The following is a 12,359-nucleotide window of genomic DNA, read 5'->3' as shown; positions in this document are numbered from 1 at the left end:
TTTGTTTACAGTCATTTGAAACTGAGGAGCTATGATGTGTGCTTTTGGCTCACATCACAATGTTTCAGGAGTACTTTCAAGTACAGATTTCTACTGCTGGAATATAAAACCTTAAATTCAGGTAGGTAGAACAAAAGACTACAGAGGATAAAGCACGTACTATTTTTGAGGTAAAGTTAAAACAGTGTTACAGAGATTGCAAAGACTCTCCTCCCCCACAAAGCCTCATGTTGGCAATACAAGTTCAAGTCCAGCACAAGTTTTTTGCCATGAAAACTTATCCTGCGGTGTTTTGGTGGCTCCTAGTCGCGTGTACATTCTAAAGTTCTCCAAAACTGTGCGTAGGATGACAACCAGACTTGAAGAAACAGACATTTCAAAATAGTTCATCTTCGTTGAATTTGACATAATCATTCCCCCACCCTGTCAATGAGAGGGCCTTCCAAACCAGCTCAGATCAGGGTGCCGGGCCTGCAGGCCCCTACAGACTGGAATGTGTTTCCATGCTGGGGCAAGGAGCCAGCTTCCTATTTACTCAGAGGCCTTAAGTACCTCAGGAGCAAAACAGAAGTTGTGATGCCAGTTTTGGCTGCAAAGCATGTTAGAGTTGCCTGACATGTTCAACTAACATGTGATCTGAAAGAATCTCAAAGCCCGTGTTGGTTTAAGGCAAAACAGGATTAAATAGTCTTTTGTGGTCCTTTTAACTCAGTCCTACGTCAACAGGAGACCATCCAAACAATGAGGAAGCTCCCTCTGCACTCTGATTATAAAGTAGGTGTCGGATCTGTACTCTGGTGAACCGTGTGCCATCCAAGAGCACTTTCTTCCTGCCCACGGCAGCAATCAAGAGAACAGTGTCAGGGAAAGCCATTTAAAACCGTGGGGCCCCAGTTTTTTTAAATGACCAAACGTCTTGCAAATTCCCCGGTGTGTGTGAGTGCGTGCATGAGTATGTTTGTTTGCTTTTTAAACAAAAAGAGACACACATGCAGAAGAATAGGTAAAGGAAAGGGGAGAGTAAGCTTAGTTGCAATGACCAAGTACGACCTGGGACACAGAGGTGAAAGAGACAGCAACCCCCAGTGTCGTGGAATGTGGGGAAAGACTGAGGTGCACTCCCAGTTTGCTGAGGAAACATAAAGTGGAGGAGCATTTCATCTTGATTCAGGATTTGGGGCAGGCCACTTAGGCTCTGAGGCAGATAAAAGAAGTCTCAGTTAGCTATTTGGAAAAAAAAGAGGGAAGAGCATTCCAGGAGAAGTGAAAGGCAGTAAGTAACAAAGGACTACAAGCAGCTTCTTCTTAAATCCTTTGGCTATAAGGAATCACCTGGAAAATTCACAGGTTATGATAGTGCTATGGTGATAGTTGCTGAGGGAAAACACAAACCAAGAATTCAATTCATGAAATATTAAAAATGCAAGTGAGCTGACCTTTTAACCAATCTATAGTATTAAGGGATTAAATAAGTAAATTCTTAGTAATTAGATCCCCAGGGAGAATTTAATTTGCATCCAAATGTGATATGGTTAGTAATTCAATACAAGTTTTGCACTGGCCAGCTCTGAGCTGGGTATCAAGGTGTTGATAACATAGGCTAGATAGGGTGATACCATTAAGCCAATTTTTATCATCTGCCAACAAAGGAACATTAAAATCTGTTCATCTTGTGGTTACTAAATGGTTCCTGGAAGTACTGTGGAATAGAGCAGTACAGTAGAGTGACTTCTGTTCTTATGTGACTTTTATCCAACATTGTAAGAACCTCTCTGGAATACTGCTTTTGACACAATCCCCACAGGGCTGAGGGCAAGGGTGTATTTTATCTTCTTTAGACAGATGTGAAATCTGAGATGGAAATAATTATATTGCTTGCCAAAGATTTTACACACACACCAACACAAAAAACTGAAGCGGTACATTTTAACTGCCGGAGCCTCTGAAGGCATTGGTGTCTTAGCCAAATTCATTTTGGCTATTTCTGCATTTCATTCTTTGAGATTTCTTGCATAATCCTAATTTTTACTGTTAAAAAGAATGTAGCAATTGATATCTATATAGCATACATTCTTGCTTTCTGGTATTTTTTTATAGAAAAAAATCATAGAAGTTGCATTGCTGAGTGAAAGGAAATACACATTTAAAATTTGGACAGGTATTGTCAAATTGATCCCCCGCCCCCCCAAAAAAATTACAGTTGACCCTTGGACAGCACAGGTTTGAACTGCACAGGCCCACTTATACGTGGATTTTTTTCAGTAAATACTGTAAATGTATTTTCTCTTCCTTACGATTTTCTTAACATTTTCTTTTCTTTAGCTTACTTTATTGTAAGAATACAGTATATCATACATATAACATATAAAATATGTACTAATTAACGGTTTATGTTATTGGTAAGGCTTCTGGTCAACAGTAGGCTATTAGTAAAGTTTTGGGGGGAGCCAAAAGTTATACTCGGATTTTCACTGCATGGGGGGGTCAGCGCCGCTAACCCCTGCGCTTTTCAAAGGTCAACTGTGTTCTTGAAATAGCTACAGGTGTCACATGCTACCATGTGCCTAGCTCTGTGCTAAACACTTTGAATGCATTACCTCATCCAGTCCTTGAAAAAGAAACCTATAAGGAAAACACTACCTGGTTTATAGATAGGAACACAGACTTTGTAGGATACACACAGCCAGTAGGCAGCTGGGTCAGGACTGGAGCCCAGGTTTTATTGCTATCAAAAAAGGATGGAGGTGCCTACATCCCCACGCCGTTGTAAGAGGAGGCGTGCTAGCAATCCTTATAAGTATTTCCCAATTTAAGAAGTAAAATGTTCTTTACCTCCTGGTCGTTACATATCCATTTTGGATAGGATTGAACATCTTGGTATGTTTATTGTCTGTTTGCATTTATAGTTTTATGAATTACCTATTCACATCCTCTGCCCCATTGTTTACTAAATTGTTCATCCTTTTTTCCCATTGATTTCTACACATTTAAATAGTAACCCTTTGTCATGTGTTGCAAATCCTTTTCTCCCCAATTTGTTTGTTTTGTGTCTTTTGACAACTAGAACTTTTTAAAGTTTTTCTGAAGTGTAAATCTTTATTTTATGGCTTTAGAGTTTTGTAATCCTTACTGAATGAGATAAGGATACTTTTAGAAAGAATTGACAATTTTATACCATTTCTTCCTGTCTAAGAAATTCATTTTCACATATCTTTTCATATTATTCAGTTGGGTTTTTATAGTTTACTTCATGTAAATCTTGTACTTTCTGATAACATATCCCAAGATAATTTGGTTTTATAGCTATATGAATGGGATTCTTAATTATATATTCCATTTGGTTCTTTTGATATACTAAAGACCACTTGACTTTTAATGATTATTTACTATCCATCTTATTGAACTCTGTTTTTAATAGATTAGGCTGAATTCTTCTGAGTTGCTAGTTATTTATGAAACAACTCCAAATAATCGTATCTTTGCCTGCTTTTCCCAGTAGTTTTATCTTTTATATTGTTTGCATTTCTAACAGCTTTGGCAAGTACTTTCAGAATAATATTAAGTAATAATGGTGATAATTGATCTCATTGATTCTTAACTTTCATGGGACTTTAAAAAAATGTACTATTCAGCTTGATGTTTTTGACTTATGAGCATAATTTAGTCATATTAAAGAGACAATCTTCTAGTCTTACTTTTCAAAAGATTTTTTTTAATTGGATGACAAGTTAAATTTTATCAAGTGCCTTTTCAACATCTAATGAAATGATCATGCTTATTTTCTTTTATCTGTTAATAGAATCAGATATAATAAGAAATTGTCTAATATTGTACTCACTGTTAGATTCCTGGGAAAATTCCCACTTGGTCACAGTGGTTCTTCTTTTAAGACAATGCTAGATGGTATACAAGTTCCTAGTTGTCTGAATGTAATTGCTACTGGGAAAAGTCTACATAAAATAAATCCTTCAAAACAAGACCTAGATTTTGTTAATAGTTAACAAGTGGGAGAAAGAATTTGAAAAAGGAAAATAAAATTTTAAAAATATTAAATTGAGCAAATTATATTTTTGCCCAGGCACTAATTTTTAGAAAAAAAGATTTTTTTCAGACAATTTTGTTCTACCAGAGTACTACCTATTTCATTTTATTTTATATTTTTATAGTACAGTTTTAAGTAGGATATTTTTAACAAGTATTTGAGGCATCATCATTTTCTCAGGGACCCTTCCTTATTTGTTGATATTCAAATTCTCTTAAAATCACCACCATCATGTTATTTTTTATATCAAATTTCTTTGTGCAGTTGTTAACTGATCTATCTCTGCCAGAGCCTTATCTACCATTGGCTTTGGGTGTGAATTCTCAAACACCCAAAATGGAAATTCTTCAACTTTCACAATTGCAAAATTTTCAATTTTACTTTGCAGTTAGTTTATATTGCATATTACAACATTCATTGCCTGCGTTATCACATCCAGTCAACTGAGAAGCCAGTGTGATGAGCAGGAAAAGATGCTGTTATTAAATGGAAAGGAACATTTATGTTGGAGACTAATTATAAAATAATAGGAAGGCAAAGACCCCATCACATGAAAATATTCACTAATATTTTCTTATATCGCTTCCCTATTCACTTTGTAACTACACAGATTTCAATAATGAATACCCCTGCATCAATATTTATGAGTGAGCTTGATACATAAGCAGAGGGGGCTACTTTTCCTGGGGTCCATAAGTAGAATTTAGATGGTCCAGAAACTTGACCAGAGAAAAAAATTTTCACCTTTATTTTCATTAACCTATAATGTAAATAACCTTTTCTTCCATTTATAAACAAACTACAGTTGTATTAGCAGTACTTACGTTACCACAATAGAAATCACAGATTACTTCCTTATTATTTTACAGTTTTCACAGATAATATGAAATGCAACTTAGCCTCTTCACTACTTCAAAATTATTATAGTAACTAGGTCTACCACTAAGTACTTAATTTATAGAAGAAACATATATATTTTTCTATCTCACTTAAATAGTATTTTGATACTTGATTTTTCTTATAATCTTACATATCTTATTTTCATAGATTATAAAGTTTTATTCTGATAAGGGATCCATAGGCTTTATTAGACTGTGTAAGGGTGGGTCCATGATGTAAAATGTGATTACTAACCCTGATTTCTTTCTTCTGTTCGTTATTAGAATACATCAGTTACATCTTTTAGTCCTAGCACTGTATCCCATAGTTTTCTATTAAAAAATGGGTGCTTTCTGTCTTTCTCTATTCTGGAACAGGCTTAACCATTAACATTATCTTGACCTTGAAGGCTTATAATAATTCACACATGATACCATCGAGGCCTAGATGGTTTTTGAGAGGTAGTTCTTAGAAAACTTCCTCAATTTCTTCCAAAAAATTAGTCTGATTTGGTTTAGTTAGCTCTTTTTCAATTAATTTTGGTCATTTATATTTTCATGGAAATCTTCTATTTCTTCCAGGTTTTTAAATTTATTAGCATATTATTCTTACACAATTCTTTAAATTTCCTTTGCATCAGCAATTAATTGAAAAGCTGTATTGAAGAAGTAATCTTCATTTGATTAATCACAAGTCTCTGCATACATTGGCAGAGTTCTAGTCTAACTATGTGGGGTCATCATTTGCTGTCTTTAGATGGCTCATAGTTTTCAGAGTGTTCAAATTAAGAGACACTGTTTTTAAAAATGTGAGATTAGAAAAGGAACTTTGCACCTTTTCCTGGTTAATTTCTACCTATTCCAGGTTCACAAAGGTGGTTCAGGGACTGATGCTTTTGGGCTCACCGCCCACTCATTCAGTTTTTGAGGATGCCAGAATAATGAAAGCGGAATAATGAGAAACCCTTTTACCAGCCCAGCAGTTACAGCCAGTTGATGGACCTGAGTCCCAGACAGCAAGACAGGGTCTAGGAGACCATGCCGTTGTCACATACTGGAGCATTGAAACCCTGGGAAACCTATGGTCTATACCGGGAGGACTGACTCAAGAAAGCCAGTTATAAGCAGGCAATGGAAATGTCAGGCTGCACATAGGTCTAGCCTTAAAAATTAAGAATCATAAGGTCACTAGAAAAGCATGATGAGTTTCTAAGATGTTGTGCTTCTTGAAGAAAGAAACAATAATTTAGGGAGCATTTGAACTATCAGACTTTCGCATACATTAGGTGCAGGTAGACTCATGACACGTTATTCTTTATATCTTCCTTTGAATATGCAGCTACTCTCCAGAGAGACCGGATCTTCAAACATTTTACCAGGAAGCGCCAAAGGGCTATGCGAAGGCGAGTGCACCAGATCAATGGACACAAGTTTATGGCCACATACCTGAGGCAGCCCACCTACTGCTCTCACTGCAGGGAGTTTATCTGGTAAGAAGAGGTTACCTGGCTTCTCTCCTCCTAAGATTTCCCAGGAATAGAATCTTCCTCTGGTTGTGTGTGGTTTCAGGAGAAAACATGATTATTAAGAATTGTTTTGGGATTTGATTTTTGTCTCTTATTCTACTATGTTGACCTGACCGTTTTAACTCCCAATGGGAAAAAAAAAAATCAAAAGAATTTACAGATCCAAGTTTCAGATGTTATTTCTTTTTCCAGTCATTTTAGTAAAGGTGTTAATGAATCATGAATTGATCAAAAAGCACTCATTGAGAGGCTAAATCAACCAATAAATAATCTGCTCCTGGGGAAGAAACAAATATCAGCAGTATTGTATTTAAGAAGGCATGAATCACATGCTGAGTTATGGAAATTAATTGTTACGAGTAAAGTAAGCACACAGTAGTCTTCAGCCTTATGGTATGCAGCCAAGGGTGATAACTTTTAGTGATCATATACTATGATCCCTGGCATTTAGGAATTGAGATAATTAATAGTTGAGAAATTCTAGATGAATTGGGGCAATACATATCTTTACTACACATGTGACTCAAGCTTAATCTTAGTGGCAAATCTATAATGTAAAATAAATTTAAGTAGTAGTTATCTTCAGTTAGAGACAACATTAACAATATTTGGAAAGAGAAGGGATACTCCCTCTCACACACACCCATCTCAGAAGGAGAAAACAGTTTCGTATCTGCAGCATGAAAGGTTTTTGTTGCAAACTGGAGTCATTTTGTTTAAGGTAGAAGCACTTGGTTCAGAGTCATTTCTGAATATTGATCAATTAGTTTCTAGTTTGTTTTTTGCGCTAACTTTGAATTTTATTCCTTTTAGCAGTCAGAATCCAGGGTTAGTATTTCTATAATTTTTTAACCAAGAATAGAGTCTTGTCTAAAATTAAAGGCCTCAGACGCTGTTGATAGGAAGCCTACAAATTTGCTATGACAACTATAGTCTTTAAGAAAAAGATCCTACTGCATTTTCTTTTGAAGAAACTCAGAAGCTCGGGCATCTTTGAGCCCATTTTCCCTTTTTGTAGCAGTTTGCACAGTCTAGTTAGCTGGAGCTCACCTCTCCCTGTGGTCTGCCTGACCTGAAGCTTACTGTCCATTGCGCTTTATTTCCTCTCACACCGTTCTGCTTTCCTCCTGTATGAGACCGCCTGTGCCTGTAGGTATTTGTGGTGACAACCTGTGACCTCAACTAACGTTCTTAATGGAAACTTATTTGTTAATTTCACTAACTTTTTTCCACGAAGGAAATAACTCCCACCCAACCAGCCTTCTCTCTCGTTCTCCCTCCCCCCAACACACACAGTATTGGTATTTGTGTTACACATATATGGTTACACGTGTGGACTCTGGCATTCAGTCTCATCACCAGCTAGATGTGTGAACCCAGACAAGTTATATAACCCATCAGGGTCTCCTCATTTGCAATTTAGAGACAATAATTTTATTTTGTTTATATAATAAATTTTTATATAGCACTTAAAGTGCCAGGCACTATTCTCAGTATTTTACATTATCAACCCTTTTGATCTTCGTGATAGCCCTATGAAGGACATACGGTGATCCATGATCCCTTTATAGAGGAAACTATGGCTGGAAGACGTTAACAGCTTGCCCCAAACCACACCCAGGCCATCTGGCTTCAGGGTCTGTGCTCTTAGCCCTCCTGTTATGTGTGCTCTTTCACATAGCTTTGTGAGGATTCAATGAGATGGCATATGTCAGACACTTGGCTCCGTGCCCAGCACATCCTATGGGCTTAGTAAAATGTGGTCTTTGTTAATGAGAATGAGAGTTCTATTGGCATCACCCAGAGACTAGACTGGGAAGAGGCAGAGGTGGAAACTGAGCATGATGGGCATATGGTGGCCGTACTTCTGCTTTCCCATGGACTCCAGGTGATGTGAGCAAGGGAAAAGGGTGTACCTGTATCTGTTTACTTCATCCCTCGCACCCTTTACATATATGTGAGAGAGAATGCTATGGGAGGTGGAGGAGTGATGCTTCAGGCTGAGGCTCAGACACACAGATGAGGGTGATTTTCATGAGGATTTGGGGGTTGCCACAGAAGTGGGTGGAACAAGAATGACCAATACCCACCCGTTTATATCATTTGGCGCATTCTCATACATCAGATGGTTTCCTCTGTGTCTTGTGGTAACAAACAAGGGCTTGAAAAGCACATTTTTGCTTCTTCTCTAAAAGTGTGTTTTTCATAAAGGATCAGAAGACCAAATTTGTTTTCCTTAAGTACTGTACTTATAGGAGCATTGTTGCTGAAACATTCAACTGATGGTAACTTTTTTCTCTATTGTCTTGAACAGGGGAGTATTTGGGAAACAGGGTTATCAATGCCAAGGTAAGAAAACATTTTAAAAACTAAGTTTAATCTTGTTCCTATGTTGAAATGTGATTATACCAAAAGGAAACAGGATACATTCCATTAATATTATGGAAAATAACTCTGTAGGTCAAATGAGACACCACTCATATCCCACCCCACCATAGAGTTATAACTCATTAGTTTTGGTTAAATTTTGGTTATGTTTTTTAGACAATGTAGAGGAGATGTTTTTATTCCTAAAGTCAGGATACCTAATAAAGTTTAATTGTTCAACGTTTTGTCTCTGCAATCACATGAAAGTACTAAAAGGTAATGTCATTTTGTGAGCAGAGCCCTTGAATCTTAAAGATAAATTTTTGTGTGTTTTTGTTTTGTTTTTACAATCCCATTGTCAATAGGGGTGAGAAGTAGCACAATGATGTTTTGTCTTTACCTGATTGGAAATAGAAGTTATTATCCAAGTTACTTTTTAAATTGTTTTTATTTTTTTTTAATGTGAGAAATGTTCAAAGTTAAGTTGTTAATGATCTTGTAAGTTATTATGCATTCAATTTATTTTGATTTTCTCAATTCTAAGATCAACCCAACTTACTAGTGTTCAGGTAGAGTTGGAATGAAATAAAAGTGGGAAGAGTAAAAGCTACTCCTTACTCAGGAGATTTAGCCAGGCTGGATTAGGCTTGTCTTTTATTAGGGCCTCCCATCTTGTCAGCTTGGCTATCATCGCACGTTTTATACATACAATATCTTCTTGATCTGTATGCTACAGATGATTGGTAAAATAGCACTGCATATCCTAGAGTGAGTGGTAGCCTACATGTAAGTAAGGAAATCCTGCCTTCTCTGCCAAAGGAGGTGAGGTAAAACATTATTTTCCTTAGAATGAAATAAGACATACTCTTGGATCTAATTTTTACTTTAGTATGTATGAACAATTCTGTTACATCCTGAAATTTAGAAAAAAATGAATATATAATCCATATAATAACAATAATTGACCTCTTGCTATTAATCTCAGCCCCTAATGAGAACATAGTTCATAGGTCAGACTCAGTGTTACTTTTTGGCCTGGACCTCTCCAACTCAAAGATATGCCCTGCAGTCAACTCTGGTCCATCTTATTATGCATAATGCCAGGATATTTAATGGGCTGATGTTCAGTGGGCCACCTGCTATTAAAAAAGCAGGAAAGTATATTGGTCAGGAGATATAAATACACCAGTGAGTTCACATCTTGCTAAGAGATATAAAATAAAGTACCTAATTGGAGAAAAGTATACTATGGAAACATTAATCAAAAGCATACCTAGTATACCATGGTAACATTAATAAAAATATACAAAACAAACTTAAGAACAAAGAAAATCATTAGGGATAGGGAGAGGCATTATGTAATTATAAAGGTGCCTGTTCTTAAAGAAGATGTAATAGTCCTGAATGTGTATGCACCTAACAGAACAAGCATCAAAATACATGAGGCAAAAATTGGTAAAACTTCAAGGACATATAGACAAATCCACTGTTATAGTTGGAGACTTAAGTAACTCGGTAGGTAACTGATAGATCCAGAAAATCAGTAAGGATATCACAACTTGACCAAATTGACATTTATAGAATACGTCATCTAACAATAGCAGAGTACATCATCTTCTCAAGCTCACAAGGAACATTTATCAACATAGACCACAATCTGGGCTATAAAACAAATTTAAAAAAATAGAAATCATAAAAAGTATCTTTTTAGACCACAATGGAATTAAACTACAAATGAATAACAGAAAGATAACTGAGAAGCCCCAGATATTTGGAAATTAAACAATACATTCTAAGTAACACATGGGTAAAAGAAGACTCAAGAGGAAGTAAAAAAACGTTTTGAACCAATAAGTACAGTTCACCCTTGAACAACACGGGTTTGAAACCACTGGGTCCACTTATATGTAGGTCCCCTTATATGTGGATTGTTTTCAATAAAGACCTATATGGCTGGGAGTCTGTGGATGCAGAGGGCTGACTGTATGCATTGACCTGTGCCCTTTTGTTTAGGGGACTTGAGCATCTGTGAATTTTGGTTTCTGGGGGCGGGGATGAGGTGGCATGAAACCAATCCCCCACAGATACTGAGGGACAACTTAAATTTTGAGGGTTAAAAGTTATATGTGGATTTTTGACTGCTCAAGGAGTCGGTGCCCCAGACCTCCACATTGTTCAAGAATCAATTGTGCATTTAATCAAAATATGTGGAATGCAGCAAAAGCAGTGTTCAGAGAGAAATTTATATCATTAAATGAATATATTAGGAAAAGGGAAAGATCCAAAATCAATAATGTAAGTTTCATCATGAGAAACTAGAACAAGGGCAGAAAGTTAAGTTTAAAATGAGCAGAAGAAACGAAATAATAAAATTAGAGTGGAAATCTGTAAAATTGAAATTAGGAAAACAATAGAGAAAATCTACTAAATTAAAAGCTGGTTCGTTAAAAAGATCAATAAAATTGATAAACTTCTAGCCAAGTTAACTGAAAAAAACTAAAACAAACAACAACAAAAAACCAAATGTGTTGGAATATAAGGTTTTTTTGTGTACAGGATGGTTTTGAGATCCCCTCATATATAAAGACCAGTTCTCTGGGAACTGTCAATCTGGTTCTCCTGAGAATTCAATCTGATGAAAGCTGTATTTGTTTTAAAGTATAGTGCTATTTGCTGACATGTCATCTGTCTTTGTGTATTTAATCCTGAAAACTTCCACATGTCTTGAAAGATCTTTAAAATAATGTATATTTTCATACTGCTTCATTGCACATGTTCCTCCATTAATGGGCAACTGGACTGTCTGCACTATGTCACTTATCTAGATGGAAATGAAAAAGCTTATTCAGAAAGTTCTAAATATTCAAACAATTGATTGAGTCATTCTGCAAATATTTAATGAATGCCTACTTTGTCCAAGGCGTCATGTTGGCTGAGCATTCTCCAGGCATTATAGGCTACATGTGGAAAATTTGAAATGAGGGCAGGCTAAGGGTCGGAGATTAGGAGGGGGAGAGGTGGTCTAGAAGGGTAACCAGGGGTGGTGAATTTCATGGAAGAGCCATTTTTTAAAGCTGTGTCTTGTTAATACACTTAAGATTTAGTTCGGCAACAGGAAAGGAAGATATCTTAGGGATTGAGAAGGACATGGAAAGTGTATAGGGGAGGGTGAAGACTTGCTCCAGGAAGAACAACTAGTCTAGTTTTTATTGGAACAAAGAGTTCCCGTAGAAGAAAGGTGACAGGTAAGGGCCCGAAATCTGGCTGGGAAATTTGAACTCTATTGATTGGCAGTGAAATACCATTGAAGGTTCGGCTCATGGGGCAAGATGACCAGAATCATACTGTGAGAAGATTCCCCTGGAGGTGGGCACAGGAAGGATTAAAGCCAGGAGGGATGAATTAAGCTCAGGACTTGAATAAGAATAGTTGGAGCATGAGCAAGGGCTGAGTAAGGACAATGATAAAGAAAGTACGGAGGACGGGAGCACTGACTGCCATTCTGTGGGCCAGACGTCCAAACCAAGCACCTTGGCTTGGTCCAGC

General features: G+C 36.7%; 1 protein-coding gene across 1 annotated transcript in view; it reads left to right on the top strand.

Moving 5' to 3' along the window:
* The window catches only part of PRKCH (protein kinase C eta), a 214,035-nt gene that overhangs the window by 110,064 nt on the left and 91,612 nt on the right, over positions 1-12,359 (top strand). Inside the window, exons 3-4 of the mRNA XM_033107515.1 lie at positions 6,260-6,410; positions 8,761-8,795. Of these exons, the coding sequence (XP_032963406.1) occupies positions 6,260-6,410; positions 8,761-8,795 (186 nt within the window). The remainder of the gene's footprint in view (positions 1-6,259; positions 6,411-8,760; positions 8,796-12,359) is intronic.

This window comes from Rhinolophus ferrumequinum, chromosome 6 (assembly GCF_004115265.2).
Source record: "Rhinolophus ferrumequinum isolate MPI-CBG mRhiFer1 chromosome 6, mRhiFer1_v1.p, whole genome shotgun sequence".
Lineage (NCBI taxonomy): Eukaryota > Metazoa > Chordata > Mammalia > Chiroptera > Rhinolophidae > Rhinolophus > Rhinolophus ferrumequinum.
Note: the sequence above shows the minus strand (reverse complement) of the source record. Positions and strands in the feature narration are given on the sequence as shown.